Source organism: Salmo salar, chromosome ssa07 (assembly GCF_905237065.1).
Source record: "Salmo salar chromosome ssa07, Ssal_v3.1, whole genome shotgun sequence".
Lineage (NCBI taxonomy): Eukaryota > Metazoa > Chordata > Actinopteri > Salmoniformes > Salmonidae > Salmo > Salmo salar.
Genome location: NC_059448.1, coordinates 49,582,901 through 49,604,299, shown reverse-complemented (window position 1 = coordinate 49,604,299; position 21,399 = coordinate 49,582,901). Strand labels below are relative to the sequence as shown.

Below are 21,399 nucleotides of genomic sequence, written 5' to 3'. Positions count from 1 at the left end.
CTCTCGTACATCCGTCACCTTGTCGATGTACTGACGGGGGATTTAACTGGCTGCTGCTGGCCGTGAAGTTATCCAGATGAGAGTTTTGAGAAGTGGATTCCCCTTGAGGAGGTTTGTTAGCAACACATTCACTGAAGATTTCTCAGTTAAATCACTCAACTTCTTGTTCTGATGAAAATGTAAAGGAAGTCTGCTTTTATCCAGACCATCAAAGATGAACATTATGTTATAGCCATGGAATTTCTGTGTGTTGTTTAGCTCTTGAAGACTACTGGTCATCTTTAATCAAATTCAGCTCTCTGAAAGCGAGCACAAAGATGAAATCAACTTCCTGCGAGCACAAAGATGAAATCGACTTCCTGATTGGCTTGACCTTTTACCCAGTCAAGGATGAACTTCTGAACATATACAGTTTTTCTGATGCCAGCAATGCCCTTCGTCATTACAGCTCTGGTGGGTTTCTTATTCTCTTGTCTTTGACCAGGTTTGAGTTTTAAGATGTCTTTGCAGTTGAGTGAAGTGTCTGATGATATTTTTCTTCTGTATGTATCCTCAATTTGCAGAATCTCATGCTCTTTATTAACCCCTTCACTCTCTCCCGGTGTGATGTGTAGCTCTGTGTAAATGCCGTTTAATCCACTGACATGCCTTCAAACACAAATTCAGACTTCTCCTTCAGCTGGGCTTTATGTGAATCTTTAACTTTCTGTATGACGTCTGTAAGGAGGGAGAATACAACACAAGATACAAACTTATCAGAATCTTCCTTTCGTCACCCGTATGGATGAAACTACTCAGCCACTAAAAGGTATAATGTAGTGCTATGTGGTTTAATGGACTTTATATATCAGTAGTGTTATCCTCTGCAACAAATTCAAAACCATTTAGCCACATTTACTTATACTGTATGCATGGTAGCACCTCCTATCAGTGCTCTCTTTATAATGCATTATAAGCTCATGCATATGCAAAATTCAATATAATGCACAATACAATACAAGCTATTAGTGCACCCATGCATTATAATTCTTTATGCATATGCACTTATAATGAAATATGTATTTGTCTTTGTTTTGTTTGTCTTTATATTTATCTTCATATTGCAGTGGTACTGGATGTAGCACGAGATGGGTTCTGGGTCTCTCTGCACACTGGGGGTAAGTAAAATGGACCAACTCATGCAACACACTGCAGAGAGAGACAGAGAGAGACTGAGAGAGTGAGAGAGCGAGAGACAGACAGAGAGAGAGAGTTAATGTTAAGGGAATCTCCTACAGTGAGTTGTTGATTACTGGAGCAATTCTAGTGCTTCCATCCTGAGCAGTGATGGTAGACTGGAGATTGAAGGCTGGTCTGTTTACAGAAAGAGAGAGAGACAAATGTTGTTCTTAAAGAAGGCATATATGGTTGTGCCTTCTAGGTACCTCCAAATTGTCTTATGTATATCATTTGTTTCATTTTAGGCTTTGAACACCCCCCCCCCCCACACACACACACACACACCTCCTGCTAGCTTTTTATTTTAACACAAATGGTTGCAGAGAATCACAAAGGCCTATTAGCTAAAGGCGGGTGTCCTCAAAAGCAGAACATTGGTAGGGTTGTAGATCATTTTACATCATCAGGGAATAACAATTTTAGGGTGATGCAGATGAGACAGTTAATGAGTTTACTGATAAACACAGCACATTCCTACAGATTGCTGACTGTAAAGTGCTCAGAACCTGAGGAGAAGTGGATCTGCGGATCCAATTGGTATGTGTGGCTTTAAACCTGTCCACAATGCCTTGCAGTGTTCCATCTACATTACAATGTAATTTACAAGCTTGTGCAATGAGAGATCTGTAATCCTAGCAACAATAACCAACAAGTGGCAATAATATAACTTCTTATTCCGATAACTGCCATCAAAATAAAAGTCCCCAGTGAAACTGCTTAGTAAATTATAGGAAATCCATGTTTTTAATTAAGGCTTACTTTGATACATTCTGTGCACATCCCAAAGAAGTGGGGTAGTGTAACGATCCTAGCCTGCGCCCTGGACTCAAACTCAGGTCCCTCTAGTTCTAAGGGTAGGCTACCAGAGGAGGCTGATGAGGGGAGGACGACTTATAATAATGAATGGAATGGAGTGAACGGACAAAGAGAACACAGAAGCCAGGTGTTTGATGTGTTTGAGACCATTCCATTTATTCTGTTCCAGCCATTACAAAGAGCCGTCCTCCCCATTTTTAGTGCCACCAGCCACCACTGTAGGCTACGTACCCTTAGAGCTATACTGGGACCTAAGTTTGAGTCCATGTCGCAGTTTAATCTCAATTTAATTGCTACATTATCATATTAAAATGTAATTTGTATTTTGTTGTATTGCAAAAACATATTGAACTGTGCAACAAATGAATTGTGCGTCCATGAAAGTAGGGATCTACCCAGAAGCCCTATCTAAAGCAGACAGCTGTATCAGCAAGTGTAGTCTACCTTTATTTCCTCCACTTAAGCTTAACTACTAGGTGACTGGTGAGAAGATAGCTTAATATTGTAAACGTTTTTTAAATGTTATATGAGGAACCTTTATTGTGAAGGCTGAAGGAATTTACCCAGAAGTGAATTTACCCAGAAGTCCCCTTACAGTTGCCATCATTACACAAAAAAGGAGCTGGAATCAGATGTCCTACAACAGATTGCAGTAAACACGCGTGGATATGCAGAGTGCGAACTTTAATTATGTAGCCTATTTGCACAATATATAAACCTTTGGATTATGCGATAAAATAAACTGCAGAGAACAATTATCTATCACCCGATTGAATGCCTGAGCGAATTCAGAGTGGGACCAGAGAAAGAGGGGAGTTTTTCATACACTTTTAGAGGACTGCGGCTGGAAAGAGGTAAATGGATTTTTGCAATAGGCGCAGTCAATGCGAAGGCCACTTCGCAGTACAGCGTTAAGAGCGAAAAAAGAGCCCACCATAACTCAAGTATGATGGTGCCTATAGCTGCAAATGTAAAATTGCCTGTGGTATAGCCAATGCATTTTCATTCTCTCTAAATTAATTAATCTATGTTATTTCCACCAAGAGAAATAGACACCCACATACAGTTTGGGTGGCCTCAAATATTAAGTTAGAGTTCCAAAAAAAAAAAGTCTGATCACATAAACATTTTTGCCAGATGGGATTAGGGGAATTTTCCCTAATTGAATAGCCTATGGATGTAGGGCCCCCTTGAGTAGGCTATGTGACCTAAACAAATATCTGGACTATCTGAACTGGTTGCAGAATACCGCGTGCGGTCACTACTGTAACTCGCTTCAACATGTGAACAGGACCTGAAAATGATATATATATATATATATATATATATATATATATATATATATATATATATATACATTAAACATTGCTGAGCAATTCTTTTTTTTAATAAATGTATCCAACAACTAGCACTCTTGTGTAATGCTCCAGCCCATGTGAAAGTTCTGTGTGACACAAGGGGTTGGATTCAATCAAACCTGTCATCATGTTCATGTACAAGGCTTTGTTTAAATTACAGTACTGTGCCATAACATTCATGCTCTCTCCCAATTCTGGAACCATCTATGTTGGAAAGAATCTACAGTGTCTTCACAAAGTATTCACACCCCTTGACTTGTCCACATTTTGTTGTTAAAGCCTGAATTTAAAATTGATTAAATTGAGATTGTGTGTCACTGGCCTATGCGCAATACCCCATAATGTCAGGGGAATTATGTTTTTAGACATTTTTACAAATGAATAAAAAATGAAAAGCTGAAATGTCAGCAGTAAAAATGTGCTTAACAATTCACATTATAAGTTGCATGGACTCACTCTGTGTGCGATTAATAGTGGTTATCATGATTTTTGAATGATTACCCTCATCTCTGTACCCCACACATACAATTATCTGTAAGGACCCTCAGTCGAGCAGTGAATTTCAAACACAGATTCAACCACAAAGACCAGGGAGGTTTTCCAATGCCTCACAAAGAGTACCTAATGGTATTTAACATATATATTTTTTTACCTTTATTTAACCAGGTAGGCAAGTTGAGAACAAGTTCTCATTTACAATTGCGACCTGGCCAAGATAAAGCAAAGCAGTTTGACACATTCAACAACACAGAGTTACATACAGTCAATAATACAGTAGAAAAATAAGTCTATATACAATGTGAGCAAATGAGGTGAGATAAGGGAGGTAAAGGCAAAAAAAGGCCATGGTGGCGAAGTACATACAATATAGCAAGTAAAACATTGGTAGATTTGCCATGGAAGAAAGTGCAAAGTAGAAATAGAAATAATGGGGTGCAAAGGAGCGAAATAAATAAATACAGTAGGGGAAGAGGTAGTTGTTTGGGCTAAATTATAGATGGGCTATGTACAGGTGCAGTAATCTGTGAGCTGCTCTGACAGCTGGTGCTTAAAGCTAGTGAGGTAGATAAGTGTTTCCAGTTTCAGAGATTTTTGTAGTACGCTCCAGTCATTGGCAGCAGAGAACTAGAAGGAGAGGCGGCCGAAGGAGGAATTGGCTTTGGGGGTGACCAGTGAGATATACCTGCTGGAGCGCGTGCTACAGGTGGGTGCTGCTATGGTGACCAGCGAGCTGAGATAAGGGGGGACTTTACCTAGCAGGGTCTTGTAGATGACCTGGAGCCAGTGGGTTTGGCGACGAGTATGAAGCGAGGGCCAGCCAACGAGAGCGTACAGGTCGCAGTGGTGGGTAGTATATGGGGCTTTGGTGACAAAACGGATGGCACTGTGATAGACTGCATCCAATTTATTAAGTAGGGTATTGGAGGCTATTTTGTAAATGACATCGCCGAAGTCGAGGATCGGTAGGATGGTCAGTTTTACGAGGGTATGTTTGTCAGATTGATTGAAGGATGCTTTGTTGCGAAATAGGAAGCCAATTCTAGATTTAACTTTGGATTGGAGATGTTTGATGTGAGTCTGGAAGGAGAGTTTACAGTCTAACCAGACACCTAGGTATTTATAGTTGTCCACATATTCTAAGTCAGAACCATCCAGAGTAGTGATGCTGGACGGGCGGGCGGGCAGGTGCAGGCAGCGATCAGTTGAAGAGCATGCATTTAGTTTTACTTGTATTTAAGAGCAGTTGGAGGCCACGGAAGGAGAGTTGTATGGCATTGAAGCTCGTCTGGAGGGTTGTTAACACAGTGTCCAAAGAAGGGCCAGAAGTATACAGAATGGTGTCGTCTGCGTATAGGTGGATCAGAGGCTCACCAGCAGCAAGAGCGGCATCACTGATGCATACAGAGAAGAGAGTCGGCCCAAGAATTGAACCCTGTGGCACCCCCATAGACTGCCAGAGGTCCGGACAACAGGCCCTCCGATTTGACACACTGAACTCTATCAGAGAAGTAGTTGGTGAACCAGGTGAGGCAATCATTTGAGAAACCAAGACTGTTGAGTCTGCCGAGGAGGATGTGGTGATTGACAGAGTCGAAAGCCTTGGCCAGGTCAATGAATACGGCTGCACAGTATTGTTTCTTATCGATGGCGGTTAAGATAGTTTAGGACCTTGAGCGTGGCTGAGGTGCACCCATGACCAGCTCTGAAACCAGATTGCATAGCGAAGAAGGTGCGGTGGGATTCGAAATGGTCGGTAATCTGTTTGTTGACTTGGCTTTCGAAGACCTTAGAAAGGCAGGGTAGGATAGATATAGGTCTGTAGCAGTTTGGGTCAAGAGTGTCCCCCCCTTTGAAGAGGGGGATGACCGCAGCTGCTTTCCAATCTTAGAGGGGTAGAGGGGTAATAATAAAAAGCAGACATTAAATATCCCTTTGAGCATGGTGAAGTTATTCATTGAACTTTGGATGGTGTATCAATACACACTGGTTGTTTATTAAGATGACATTCAATGTTCCTGAGTGGCCTAGTTACAGATATGACATAAATCCGCTTAAAAATCTATGGCAAGACTTGAAAATTGCGGTCTAGCAATGATCAACAACCAGCTTGACAGAACTTGAAGAATATTGTACAATCGAGGTGTGCAATGCTCTTAGAGAAAGACTATTGAATATTGAATCTGGTGTGAATACTTACGTAAATGTTCTGTATTTCATTTTCAATGCTTTTGCAAAAATGTCTAAAAACTTGTTTTCACTTTGTCATTATGGGGAATTGTGTGTAGATGGGTGAGAAAAACAACAACAATTTAATCAATTTTGAGCTCAGTCTGTAACACAACAAAATGTGGAATAAGTCAAGGGGTATGAATACTTTCTGAAGGCACTGTCGATGCCTTTCTTTCATTGACCCCTAATATTCTGAACCTATTTTATAGATATATTTTATTGAGTCTGCCGAAAAAAATTCAAATTTAATGGTACACCGTATTTAAATGTATGGCTTAAGATAAATATATTGAAAACCCTATTGAATGAAAAATCCACGAGAAAATCTGTTGGCTAGCAAGTGGGAGGATTTTCAGCGGTTCAATTACATTTATTTAGCACGCGCAAGGGAACCACGCCAGCAAAGCCCATTATGCACCTTCATAAGGTAAGTCTGAAAACCAACTACTAAGAAGTGCGTATGAAAGGCGTGCGTAAGAAAGGCATAATTTCCTAAGTCGCAATCGGGCACTTAGAGACTTACCCAGAATGACAGCAACTACAGCTGTGAGTCTATAGTGATTCTAACGTGTATTGACTCAGGGGTGTGAATACTTCTGTAAACGAGATATTCCTGTATTTCATTTTCAATACATTTGCAAACATTTCTAAAAATATGTTTTCACTTTGTCATCATGGAATATTGTATGTAGATGGGTGAGGGGAAACATTTATTTTATCCATTTTGAATTCAGGCTGTATCACATAAAATTATGGAATAAGTCAAGGGGTATGAATACTTATGAAGAATTTTACCAGCAATATTTCACCATTTACCTATTTTATGTGACAGTGGTGATTTTATTATATTTTTTTCAGGCCAAAGCATAAATTCTGCTTGTTTGAATTGAACCTTCCGTCTCATTTCTTTGTTTGATGTGGCAGTTCTGTTTTCTGCTGACTGTTTGTCTAACAAGTTGGAGTCTGAGTCCCTATTGAGCTTCTTGCCAAGGACATTTAGATTAGCACTTTATTTCATGGTACATAAGTTACCAGGTATTTACTGAAAAGTTACAGGGTACAATGGTAATCACACAATGCAATAACCAATTCATTGTTTGTTTCTTTGGGGTTCATTTGAATATACATACCGGTAATTTCCTATTAAAGCAATGGAAATAATAGGCTTATCGTAAAATAAAGAACCACTGAAAGTGGAACAACAAGTTGTAAAAGAAGTTTCAGAAGAAGCAAACACTCACATCTTTTCAAATTGTGGCTGTGTGCTCTTATGGTTTAAAACAGTCCAATATATTTTGGTTTGGTTATTTTGCCCTTCACAAGTGAACAACCAGCTACTGGATGATTTACATGGTATGACAATGTGCAATCAAACACAGACAACCCACTGAAGTCAAGCAGACTACTGTAAATGCCAACACGTGTTTGTACTGTCACTGACAAACTTCCATGCACTTTTCTGCACCTATCTCCTTACATCAATACACTGTCCATGTATGGGGCTGTGTTAGATGTGAATTTACATTGTGTAACAGTTCAAAGCTCTTTCAGGATTGATACTAATCTGTGAGGTAAAGGACTGTGAGACTGTATTCATGCTTGTAGCACAGCCGGTGAACAACACAAACACAGGTTTTATGGAATCCCTGTTAACGGTGACATACCTGATGAGTGGCATCACAGGAAATGAGGCATTGTTGGGATTATACGGGTGGATTTGCTTGCCAATAAAATGCTGGGAAGAGGTGAACGGAGGCATACAGTACAGCTGGAATGAAACGACACCAGAAAACGTCCTTTGCTAAACCTAAAAGAGCAGACCAGTTTTGGGGATGAAGTACTTTTTATAGTGTGTGTTTTAACTAAAACAAATGTAAATTGTCAGAGGGTCCAACATCTTTGAGGGGTTACCAGGGTTGTACAGTGGGTGGAGCAGAAACAGTTGTTTTCAGGCAGCTTCAGACATCAAGAGAGACCCCCAGGATTAGACCTTTACTCCCCCCACTCTAGACCTCCTCTTCCCCCTGTGGGGAGACTGAGCATGTTTCTCCAGAATCGTGGATCTTATTTCATTGCTAGAGTATATACACTAGGCTGTAATTACAGGTTGCCTGCCAGGACCCACAGTTGGAATTAAAGTTCATCCCTAAAATAAACCAAGGAAATGAGGACTACTTTTTAACAACATACACGGAAAATGTGACAAAAACCCATTTACTTGAAGTACAGTGCAGATGCAAAGTTTGGTAACAGAATGACTGTTTGTCCTGTCTGTGCCGTCATTCTGTTGCCAAACATTGCAACTGCACTGTTCTTCAAGTAAATGTGTTTTTGTAAAATCTTCAGTGGAAATTGTTAAAAGTAATCCTTGTGCATAGAATTCTTTGTTTCGTTTAACTTTGCAGTCATTTGTTTTTGTTTGGCATACATTTTAAAGTGAAAATTGCACATGGGCTAAAACTCCTCTCTGTCGAGTATAGCTGGGGGAGTGTTGGAAGGTTGCACATGTTTAGGTCTCATTGTTTTTGGATGAAATAAAATTTTTTAAAGGTAAAACAAAGGGTACACACTCCATATAGCAACAAATTATTAGCTAAGCTAGTTATTATTTCAACTAGTGTGTCTTGAGGGTCTACACACCAGGTCTTAATTAGCCTGTGAAAGGCCAAGGTGGAAAAGCTGACATATACTGTGGTCCTCGAGCCGGACAGGAATTGTGAACCCCTGCCTCTCACCCATGCATGGAATCTCTGATCTAGATGCTGTTTTACAGTAGCACAAATTGCTAGCCTACTTGAACTCCCTCATGAAATCCTCCTTATACAATATGCTCACAATAGTGGCCTAGGACAGTGTTTCCCAAACTCAGTCCTGGAGCCCTCTGGGTGCACGTTTTGTTTTTTGACCTAGCACTACATAGCTGATTCAAATTGTGAATCTAGGCTAACAAGTATCTGTAAGGTCCCTCAGTCATGCAGTGAATTTCAAACACAGATTCAACCACAAAGACCAGGGAAGCTTTCCGATGGCTCGCAAAAGTGTTGAATGCGTGCCACAGGGATGGTGGCCCGTGTTGACTCCAATGCTTCCCACAGTTGTGTCAAGTTGGCTGGATGTCCGATGGGTGGTGGACCATTCTTGATACACACAGGAAACTGTTGTGTGTGAAAAACCCAGCAGCGTTGCAGTTCTTGACTCACTCAAACCGGTGCACCTTGCCCATTCACCCTCTGAATGGTACACATACACAATCCATGTCTCAATTGTCTCAAGGCTTAAAAATCCTTCTTTAACCTTTCTCCTCCTTCATCTACATGGATTGAAGTGGTATATCTCACTGGTCATCCCCAAAGCCAACACCTCCTTTGGCCGCCTTCCAGTTCTCTGCTGCCGATGACTGGAATGAATTGCAAAAATTGCTGAAGCTGGAGACTTCTATTTCTCTCACTAACTTAAACATCAGCTATCTGAGCAGCTAATCGATCCCTGCAGCTGTACATAGCCCATCTGTAAATAGCCCATCCAATCTACCTACCTCATCCCCATATTGTTTTTATTTACTTTTCTGCTCTTTTGCACACCAGTATTTCTACTTGCACATCATCATCTGCAAATCTATCACTCCAGTGTTAATTTGCTAAATTGTAATTACTTCGCTACTATGGCCTATTTATTGCCTTACCTCCTCACGCCATTTGCACACACTGTATATAGACTTTCTTTTTTTATATTGTGTTATTGACTGTACGCTTGTTTATTCCATGTGTAACTCTGTGTTGTTGTTTGTGTCGCACTGCTTTGCTTTATCTTGGCCAGGTCGCAGATGTAAATGAGAACTTGTTCTCAACTAGCCTACCTGGTTAAATAAAGGTGAAATAAAATATAAATACATTTAACAAGTGACATCTATAAGGGATCATAGCTTTTACCTGGATTCACCTGGTCAGTCTATGTAATGGAAAGAGCAGGTGTTCCTAATGTTTTGTACATTCCGTTTAAATATTGAGCGCCTTGTTACAACCGTTACTAAAAGGACTATTGAGAACTCAGATGAACTTGTGAAAACACATGACAGATTGCATGCTGTGGCTTGTTTACTACTACTTGGCTTTCTCCTTCCCCTGTTGTCAACATAAGCTCCTCTTCTTACAGGGTTAACAGCTTATTGCTCTCCCCAAGCTGCTTATGTTCAACCTTTGAGTCTCCACATTTTCTCACTAGGAGCGATGCAGTGGAAGATGATTAGGAGCGCCATCCTGAGTGATGGGATTTAAGCATGTGACCAACAGAGTGAGCTGATTTAGCCATGTGTCTTAGTTGACTATTCCTCTTGGTTAAGGTTGGCCTTAGAACTGGAAAAGGCGGCTGTGCATTTATTAAAAAAAAAAAACGTTATGAACCAAACATGCGGATTAAAAAAACGATTTTGTTTTTACGCTGGTATTGTCATCAGTAGTGGAAGATATGGTTTTGATAATGTCTGCCGACTACAGTAGACCACCAGACTGTTGTATAAGTAGCAGCATCAGTAGAAGGCACATTTTGTGTTTTAACTTGAAGATACTTCATATCGTGTCCTGTTGAACTACCCCTGGTCTGCTGAAATTGAGATTCAATAGAAGCTGCAGTCTTTCCCTTCAATTATTCCATGAGGCACTAATCCTGTACCCCCCCCCCCCCTTCAGAGCAGACAGAGTTAGAGATCTGGACAGCCACACTTGGTCACGTGGAGCTCTACCATGTGTCTCTTCTTTGTACTCAACCCTTCCAAAGCGCAATGTTCTAAGCATGTACTGAACCCTTCCAAAACAAAAGGCAAAATCTTCCAATCTTCAGGTAAAGTCATCTAGTAAATCTGGCCAAGCAAGACTAGCCAGTACCACCCTGTCAGTCCAACTACGCAACATCTGAGTGAGCTCATTCAAGCATCCTGTGATCTGTCAAGCAAAGGCCTACTAGGGAAGGTCATTTTATATTTGGAAACTGTTGAAGCCTATATAACCCAATTGATTTGAAAGTTAATCTTTTCCAACTATAGATGAACAGCTAAGGGCTAGAATTGTTCTTGGAGCAGCATTTGCTCAGTCATTTCCAGCTGAATGAGATCAGGAAATAGACTCTCGCTGTGCCCAGTGAGTCACCACAACGGCGCAGTAAATTTTTTCCTCATTAACCTCACTGGGTGACTTTAAATGAACTTCTCTTAACTGAGTGTAAGGCTACCAATCTACTACTAATAATAATCTCCCCTGATTCTAACAAAACTGACAGCTCTCTGTGTGGCAAAGTGCATATCGTTTCCTTTTTTTTCTCATATTGGCTCGCTATGAATTTTAAAACTAAGCATCAGCTTTAACATTAGTTGACCATATGTGAAGGCTCACTTAACGTCCTTGCCTGCCTTCATTATAAACTGAACCTCTTTAAAATCTGATGACAGTGAGGCATTTGGAACTACTGATCAGACTAGCTGATTCGGTCCAAAGGAGCTGAATTCCTTTCTTCCTTCCTCCATCGGTCTTAAAGGGCACGAGAGAGACCAAAACTGGCTGTTTGGTGAAGCTCCCTGTTATATAAGTTAAAAACAAAATTAGCTGCATATGCTGCTGGAAAGGTAAGTCTAGGCTCAAGTTTCAGGTATTGTAAGTAAGAAATGTCAGTCACGTGGTTAAAAGGTGTTGTAACAGGTGTTGTAAACACCCAGTTTTCGGGACATTTTGGGAAATGTCAGTGATATAATTCCAGGCGAGCCCATCCTAGGAACTCCTCTGCCAATGCCATGTTGTTTGCGATGCCATGCCTGCTATCTGCAGCTAGCTTCCCAGCCTCCGAACTGGGTCAATAGTAGTTCATCTCTGCCTGGTTCATTATTCCAACCTACAGTATGTCACCAGGAAATGAAGTGATTTTGGCTGCCCGGGGATCCGTCTGTACTCAGTAAAACTGGCGTCAGATTAAGTGAAATTAAATGTAATTTTAGACTGGCAGAGAGTGGGACAAGTCTGTGGTCCTCCTGCTGAGGGGCTTACCTGGGAAAATCTCACCTGTTGAATATGGCATGTCTTGGGAAGAATGCAACGGTTGGGGATGGAGATATTTGACAAATGACTGACGATGCCGACTGCCAATCAACAATACTATCCATTTTATTTCCAGTACAGCACCCTAACATCAATCGTCTGTTTAGGCCTTCCTCTCGCTCTGGTGGAATGAGTCAGACATTTTACACGTTTTAATTCCAAACCATCTTTGCTTCAAAATGAAATGTCACTTTATCCAAGGGTAAAATTGAGGTATAATCTTGACATTTCCAGTTTTTCACACTTGAAAGACTAGCCACCCACTTTGACATTTCTATTAGCTGTTTCAAAGGACAGAGTTCCCTTGGCTTGGTTTCAGAAGCATGAAGGCATCGTCACCATACCAACAATTAGTATAAAATACAGGCAAAAAATGTCAGCACAATTAGGCTGATAAACTCTCTGCAATGGAGAGCTGGTAAATGACATCTAGAATCCTTACTTGCTACATCCATTTTTTGGACTTCTACATTAAAGATATACAGTGCCTTCAGAAAGTATTCACACCCCTTGACTTTTTCCACATTTTGTTGTGTTACACCCTGAGTTTAAAATGTATTAAATTGAGATTTTGTGTCACTGGCCTACACATAATGGTGAAGTTATTAATTACACTTTGGATGGTGTATCAATACACTCAGCCACTACAAAGATACAGGCGTCCTTCCTAACTCAGTTGCTGGAGAGGAAGGAAACCACTCAGGGATTTCACCATGAGGCCAATGGTTACTTTAAAACAGCTACAGAGTTTAATGAGTGTGATCAGAGAAAACGGAGGATGGATCAACAACATTGTAGTTACTCCGCAGTCGATAGCGGTGTGTGGGTAAAATCACTGGGAAGCCAAGCCAGAACAAAATGCCATATTGCAACCTATGTGTTGTGATAATTGCGTTGTTTGCTTTATAACCTGTTAGTTCATATGCATTGCTGCCGTGATATATAGGCCTAAGGCCGGGACAATAAGAAGACACAGTGGTAGAATAAATTAAACCACACTTTTGTTTCATCACAAAACCAGGGAGCAACCTCTGTCCGGTGAAGTCCACAAAGCAAATTGCATGTAAAAAACAGTTGCATGAACTACAGCATGGTCAAGCAAATTGTTTCTGAAATTTTCAGACTACTTAACAACTATTGATTTACAACCATGGAGTGTTACCGCAAGTAGCAAAGAAAACAGGAGCTGCCTCCACTATTCCAGCACCATCAATATTCCAGCACCATCAACTTCAACATTTCAACATCATCAAATCACCTATGCTTAGTCTAATACACAAAAAAATATTTAGTCCAATCAACATCTGATGTGGTTGTCCATGGTTCAGATTTTGTTTTGTGTGTTTGTGCGAGCATGCGAGCAGAAAAAACATGTTGACTCAGCCTACCCTCACCCTCTGTCATACAGTACATGCTTTTATTTTTTGTTGTCCTAGGCTACCTTGCTAAAATGATTGCTCGCCAGCCTAACTTCCTTTCATGGGCAATGTTAGCTAGTTAACATTAGCCTTCTACATCTATCTACATATTGAACTTCCATCCTCTCAGTCCAGGGGCACAATGTATACATTTATGGTTGGATCAGAATCGCCATTATTGGCCATTATGGAGAATTAAGTAAAACCACAAGTCCAAATTCCTACCTCCATCCATGACTAATTCAGGAAAACGACACAAGATGCAACAATTCAAGTTGTTTCTGTCAATCACGAATTTCTCTCGATGTGATGCACTCCTCCACATAGAACCCTTTTCCACCCTCTGTGGAAAAGGTTCTATGTGGAACCCAAAAGGGTTCTACCTGGAACAAAAATGGTTATACCTGGACCCAAAAGGGGCTCTTCAAAGGGTTCTCCTATGGGGACAGCCGAAGAATGCTTTTTGGTTCTAGATAACACCTTTCTTTTCTAAGAGTGTAGGCGTGAAGTCAAATCCAAACTGGCTTCCCTTCACACTCTTTTTTTTTTTGGTGCGCCAGGACCATTCATATTTGAGCTCACTCAGTTTAGCGCAACGCTGATTGGCTATTATTTTATACTTTTCTTCTATCAAGGGAGGCCAAATGCTCGCTGGCTTCCCTTGCATTCAACGCTACGGCGGCAACAATGTCATACTATTTTTGACCAGACAGCATCAGACAGATGGCCTACACAGGCAGAGGGGCGCTGTTTCGCTCGCTCGGATCCTTTCTCTGGTGAGATGCATTTAGACTCTTGCGAATTGTAGAAAAATTATGAAACACAGAGAGGCAAAAGATAAATTCATTTGTTTTTTTATAGGTACATTTTTGGGGGGAATCCTGGCTTCCCTTGGCATTCATGAATACATGCCACTGTCCACAATACTAACTTAATTGACATTGAAAAGAAGGAAATATTCCAAAACATGCATCCTGTTTGGAAAAAAGGCAGTAAATGTAATACTGCAATTAACTTTATGTCCTGAATACAAAGTGTTATGTTTGGGGTAAATCCAATACAACCACTTTCCATATTTTCAAGCATAGTGGTGGCTGCATCATGTTATGGGTTGCTTGTAATCGTTAAGGACAAGGGAGTTTGTCAGGATAACAAAATTGCAAATGTTGTACAATCCAGGTGTGCAATGCTCTTATAGACTTCCTCAGAAAGATTCACTGCTGTAATCACTTCTAACGGTGATTCTAACATGTATTGATACTTGTGTAAATTTTATATTTCTTTATTTCATAGTCAATACATTTGCAAACATTTCTGAAAACATGTTTTTACTTTGTCATTATAGGAAACTGTGTTTAGATGGGTGAGAAAAAAATCTATTATCTATATCTATCCATTTTAAATTCCGGCTGTAAGAACAAAATGTGGAATAAGTCAAGGGATATGAAATCTTTCTGAAGACACCCATTGATCCCTGAAGAATATAACTTAGAAGTGCCTCATGAGCTTAGTTCAATTGTCCTACCCCATCATAACCAAAGATATACACTTTTTTGCTCCAATGTAAACAAACACTGTATAGCCTCAACATGGTTAAAACTATAATGTTTATAACATGGGTGGTCAGTCCTTGCATCCATAACCCTATGAATTTGAGGGTGGTTACATTCGTCCAGGCCCATCCCTCAGCTTTTTACCAAAACCGAGGCGGTGTGACACTTTGTTTCAACTGCGGATTCTAGCTTCAAGAGGGCTCTGTTCGGCCCCTTACAAACTATATCCTCTAGGGGATCAGACTCACACCAAGACCCCACCAAGCCAGCCCAGAAAATGTAGCTTTGTTTTTATTGTCCGTTGCTGTGGCTGTGTTTTTGTCTATGATTCTGCAAGTGTGTGTGTGTGTGTGTGTGTGTGTGTGTGTGTGTGTGTGTGTGTGTGTGTGTGTGTGTGTGTGTGTGTGTGTGTGTGTGTGTGTGTGTGTGTGTGTGTGTGTGTGTGTGTGTGTGCGTGATGAGTATGTAACTGTGACGGTCATCAATTGCTGACATGGAGTAAAAATGCTGAATGATGTCATTATGTTCAATGTCATCCGCTGCACCACTTTTCCCCTCCTGTATTGTTTAAAAAACTCATTTTAACCAGACAAAACCTGCACAGAGGAACTCTGTTACCTCTAGCTTTGATAAAGAGAGTTTATGCTTATCCATAGTCTAGTCCACTCCACTCTGACCATATTGTAGAAAAAATGTGAAGTGACAGAAAAACATGGATTATTTCCTAATTGCCAGTGAGTGTTTGTTCTTTCGCAGGGCTGAGCCAACCAATCCGGTCAGCGTTGTTGGGGCCTTACAAATCCAGGGGCTAGTTGCCATGGCGAGATATTGTTTGCATCCAGTCATGCCAGCGCTTCCAATGTGGGCGGTCCCCTCGTCAGCATGCTTCTTTGTTTGTGTACCACTTGTTAGAACAACCCCCCCGTCTGTGAACACATCCTTGGACGCTTTAAAGTTCTCGCCGTAGTGCATTGGTCTATCACTCAGGTTCCTCTTTGGTTTTACCAGTGGAAAATCTGGAATAATATCTGTTTATTTTATCAACTGTACTTTTAATGGATTAGTATAGTATTTGGATTTCCTATTTACTAAATAAATAACTAAACTTAATAACAGGCAACATCATGATATCAAATAACAATTTATTATGTGGCTCAACCACAGCCACTTCTATTCTCACGTTTTCTCTCCTGCGAATCTTTGCAAAACTGCCGACCTTTCACTCTTCTGTGATCTTACTGTGCAGTAGAGTCCTTCCCCTCCCCCCGTCTTCAAGGCACGGAGAGAATGCATGTTGAATAGAGGGCCAGGCTAAAGGGAACCCTAAGTTTAGCTCCAGGTTTTCAGTGGAGGCCAGGCCAGACGGCCACCCTTCCTGGGTAAACTGTAGATACAGTAGCCCCTCAGCTGTCAGGGAAAGCAGGCTTCAGCCATGTGCTCATCGTGCTTCACAATCTCTTGCCCTTTAGACTGGCGCCATGATTTAGTTATGGTCAAGGTAGGTCTGTACTGAAGAAAAGTCCAGATTTCCCACTCCTGACTGAAAGTGAATTTGGTAGTGGTACCACCAGAATTGAGGTATTAAGGTAAACACACTATCAAATGTTTTATGCATGTAGCTATACTAATTAGTCTGTGTAGTATTCAAACACTGTAAGTAGGCTAAATGACGCTCAAGGGCTCAAGTTTCTCCACTGCCAATTCTGAGGCAGTGCTTGCATCAGGTTGCCTAATACCCAGTACTAAGTGATAATCTTACGATGGAGGGGCGAATAACTTCAGCACAAATATTCTCATAGATGTGTCCATACCATGTCCTCTTGGTAATTAGGAACACACAATATTGTGTGTATGTAGTCTTTGTTTGTTCAACTCGGGTCAGAACTATGATTGAGTGTCAATTGGCATTAAGACAGTAACAGTATAGTACTGTAGTTGATTAGCAATGTTGTGTCATCATTACAGCGTATTTTGATACGTTGATGATAATTGATTATGTATTTCACATTGTTCAATAACATCTATTAAGGCATTAGGCATCCAAAGTTACATCAATATTCTGATGAAAGACAGATGTTTTCTACAAAGCCACTTTGAAGAGTTTTCTGAGTCAGATGACATTTATACATGATTCACCAAAGAACCATGACTGTTGATATTCACCCCAAACAAATACTTTAGCATTGAAGAAATAACTATGATCTAAATGCAAATTCATACATTTTGTAGTCCCTGTGTACGGGTGCTGCCAAAGGAGACCAAAATATGCACCCAGATGGGGCCCCAGGACCGAGTCTGAGAAACTCTGCTCTAGTATCTAATTTCTTTGTCATATTCCTCTCCCATTACTGCAACAGTCAATATTGGCAGCCAGCCAATCCTATAGAATCAGAGCATATAAAAAAATATACAGCACCAGTCAAAAGTTTGGACACCTACTCATTCAAGGGTTTATTTGTACTATTTTCTACATTGTAGAATAATAGTGAAGACATCAAAACTATGAAATAACACTTATGGAATTCCATATGTGCAGACTGTCAGCTTTAATTTGAGAGTATTTTAATCCATATCGGGTGAACCGTTTAGAAATTACAGCACTTTTTGTACGTAGTCCCATTTTAGGGGAGCAAAAGTATTGCGACAAATTCACTTGTGTGTTAAAGTAGTAGAAAGTGATGTATTTGTTCCCATATTCATAGCACACAATGACTACATCAAGCTTGTGACTACACATTTGTTGGATACATTTGCTCTTTGTTTTGCATTTTTGGGAGGACACCCCGGACCCCCGTCTACTTCCCCCGCCCAATATGTACACCACAATTTCACCCTTGTGAAATAATTTCATCCTTAGTAGTCAAGCTTCTTTTTCCATCGAGGCTCTCAGTCGAAGAAGGGTGGTTTCAGTTATACTTAACACGTGACAGATGTTGAGGATGGAGAGAGAATCTCACAGGGAGCTCCTCAGTCTGACACCCAGCCCCTGCCTTCAGAGGTCCTGTGGTTAAAGATTCTATACCCCAATCCATATTTCTCAGTATTCCACAAAGGGTATTTTTATGATCTTATCAAATGCTTGAGGAATGGAATTTATTAGATTGGAAAAACACCATACTTCTACATTGTATCATATAATCCCATATCCTTACCTCCTCTGCCACCCAAAATACAATTTCCATGTGAACACTTAACACCTGGCAGCCTGCACCTCTCTCTCCTACCCCTGGGCTGTGTGCAGCATGGGAATGGCCCTATTTACAGCCAGTTACCAGGCGGCTCTGGCCTGGAGATTCTGCAGTAACTGTCTATAGTTACAAATCACTCTGCCAGTTCCCAGTGCAACACAACACTGCCTCCGGGAGTCCAAAGGCCTGTATACATAGCGTGGTGCCCCTGAACAGCTAGCTCAGTCAGGGAAGGCCTCAGTAACCAGAGGCGTCTCGGAGGGATACCCGCGGCAGGATGGTGTCGAACCAGAGGGAACGTGACAGGGAATTGTTGTGAGGTTGGCAGCAGGTGTGATGAAGATGCTTAAAGAGGCAAGGGAGCTGTTGCCGCCTCACGTGTCATTAGGGAGTTAAGGATCAGAAAGTGGATAATGGGACGAAACAGGAAAACGGAGGGCCGTTCCGTGAGAGGGATAAAAAATTACGCTTAAACTCCGGGCATCTGTGTTTCCCTGGCCCGGGAGGCTGGCGGTTCAGATCTGCACTGTTGCGTCTGCCCGATGCCTTGCCAGGTCTGTAATGATTGCCTTTCAGCTAAGGTGATTGTGTCAGCAGTTTAAAGGGTTCCTCATGCAAGCGACCAGAGAAAGCTTTCCCGTAGGCATTACCAAATAGAACCGCCATCGTCAGATAGGGCCTTCGAGACAGACTGTCAGACACTGCATTAAACCGATTATTCCAATGATTAAATGTGTACCTCAAAACCAGAAACTGTAACTGAACTTCTGCTGAAGTTTCTCCTTCGTCCTTGGTAGTAGCTACAGAGGGACTCCTAAAGTAGCTTTTAAGTGCATGTAGTGCAGCAACAGATTTCTAATTGTTGAGAGTGTGCAGTTTTCATTTATAAGCCTTTTTCTATCCATGTAACCTGCATCAGCTTGGAAATGCAATGCTCTGATTCTATGGAACTCTATGGCTGCCAATGTTGACTGTAGCAGTAATGGGAGAGGAATATGACAAAGCAATAAGACACGAGAGCAAGGTTTCTGCCCCCCCCCGTTTTGATAGCGATACGGGCGATGTTGAGTGGTTTAATTCGCATCAATGAACTGGCATCTTCTTTGCTGTCTCATCTCACTGGTAGTCACAAGAAAGTTGCAATTTCCCAGAACCTCTGATGTGTACATTTTTAAGCTAGGCCTACTGAGCAAGATGGATAATTTAGCATTGTTTGTGAGTCTCTGTATTTCAGTGTTTGTGTGTGTGCATTTTGGAATACAGTAAACTCACAGAGCAATATAGTAAACCCAGCATTTGACAGTCTCTCTGTTCTATAGACTGCTGGAGAGATCCTGTGTAGCGCCCCCTTTGTGTGGAGGAGGAATGACGACACCCCCTCAATGAGAGCCATGGAGCTGAAAGTGTGGGTGGATGGAGTGCAGCGGATCGTATGTGGCGTCACAGAGCTCACCACGTGCCAGGAGGTGGTCATTGCCCTGGCCCAGGCCATTGGTGAGTCAATCCATCCTGCAATATTGTCCAATCCCCCCCCCCCCCAAAATTTTCTTTTTTATTAAAGTGATAGTTCAAGGGATAAATTGAAAGTAAGATTAAACTAAAGTGAACTACTGTACCCCTTTAAGCCTTACCACACTCCGTGTGAGAATGGATCCTTTTGCAGGACACGCATCCACAGTGCATGCAGCATATTTGACAGTCCGTTTCTGAGAGATGCTAAAGATGGTGGAGTGCACCAAGATTAGAGTTGACTGGGAGTGAACAGAGAATCAAGATGAGCGTTGACCTGGGAGTAAACAGAGATTGTGAGAATCAAAATGAGTGTTGACTGGGAGTGAACAGAGATTGTGAGAATTAAGATGAGAGTTGACTGGGAGTGAACAGAGATTGAGAGAATCAAGATGAGCTGTGGTGGGATGATTCATAGATGTCATTGAGATGCTTGCTGAGGAGAACTACATGATGACTGGATTGTGTTCCCATAATGATACCGCATTTATGTATGAGAAGCTATTACCTCAGCCCACATGTAGAGGCAACAAAATAAGATTGAAAGAAGCTGTCTGTTCCCACCGCTTCTAGGGAGAAATAGCTGTAGAACCAGCATGGAGCCACTTTTAAAGGTTCACCTCTTTTGCATTATGGAGATGTTCTGTACAGCCATGAGTATGGCTCAGCCCGACAATACCCTGCTGTCAGCTCATACTGTTTTCATTTCATACTGCTGTCATTTCATACTGTTTTCAGTTCATACTGGCAAGGGTTAAATGTAAGGGTTAAATGAATCCATTGGATTTGTACATGCTATTCGATTGTGATCCATGCACAGTAAGTGCATGATTGTAGGACTAACAGCTAAATGCTGTGACTTTTCATCAACAGTACAGGAGTTATGGTCCTCTTTTGTATGTGTTCAGTCTTTTGTCTGGCCCAGGGTACTTTGATGTGAAAGGCCTTCAGCCAGATTCAACTGTAGTGACTGTGTTCCTTTCATAGGGGTTCTGCTGTTGAGAGGGGAAAGACTGTGGCTTGTGCTCTTAACTGTAGCAGAACACACACACACACAGATTTGGGTCAAGGAATTTTATTGAGCCTTACTCCAATCCTAGCATGAATGGGAACTGAACAACTGCTCCTATATTTGAATAGAGAAATCCCTGTTGGGTTCTTCCTAGAAAAAACAACCCATTACTCTGAAAACTCTGCACAGTGCCCACCCAATAAACTGGGTCTGAAAGCAAGTGGGGTAATTGTGAATGGTTCTTCCATAGAGTTTCCCTATTCTTAGCGGAGGTACAGAGTTCAGATTAGGGTTGGGGCTGTGTTTCTGAATGCAGGAGGGAATAACAATGACAAAGTCAATGGTAGATGATGTCTGTAATCTGCTGCTACTGCAGAGTGTAGTCTAGCTACTGGTCTGTATGTAACTGGTCACCGGCTGGTATGTGGCAAGAAATAGCAAACAACGTTGCCGTGTGACTACTGGTTATCTAAGCCCAATTACTTAGTAATGCTCCAATTAATTAATCTGATCAAAT

General features: G+C 41.3%; 1 protein-coding gene across 2 annotated transcripts in view; it reads left to right on the top strand.

Annotated features, from left to right (window-relative positions):
• The first annotated feature begins 2,644 nt into the window (after positions 1-2,644).
• LOC106609522 (ras association domain-containing protein 8) overlaps positions 2,645-21,399 on the top strand; it is a 30,686-nt gene continuing 11,931 nt past the window's right edge. Inside the window, exons 1-2 of one of the 2 annotated variants that reach the window (XM_014208440.2) lie at positions 2,645-2,888; positions 19,681-19,855. In XM_014208440.2, coding sequence (XP_014063915.1) covers positions 19,744-19,855 — 112 coding nt within the window. In that variant the 5' untranslated portion in view covers positions 2,645-2,888; positions 19,681-19,743. Of the gene's footprint in view, positions 2,889-19,664; positions 19,856-21,399 lie in introns of both variants that reach the window. The other variant, XM_014208439.2, reaches the window with a different exon arrangement.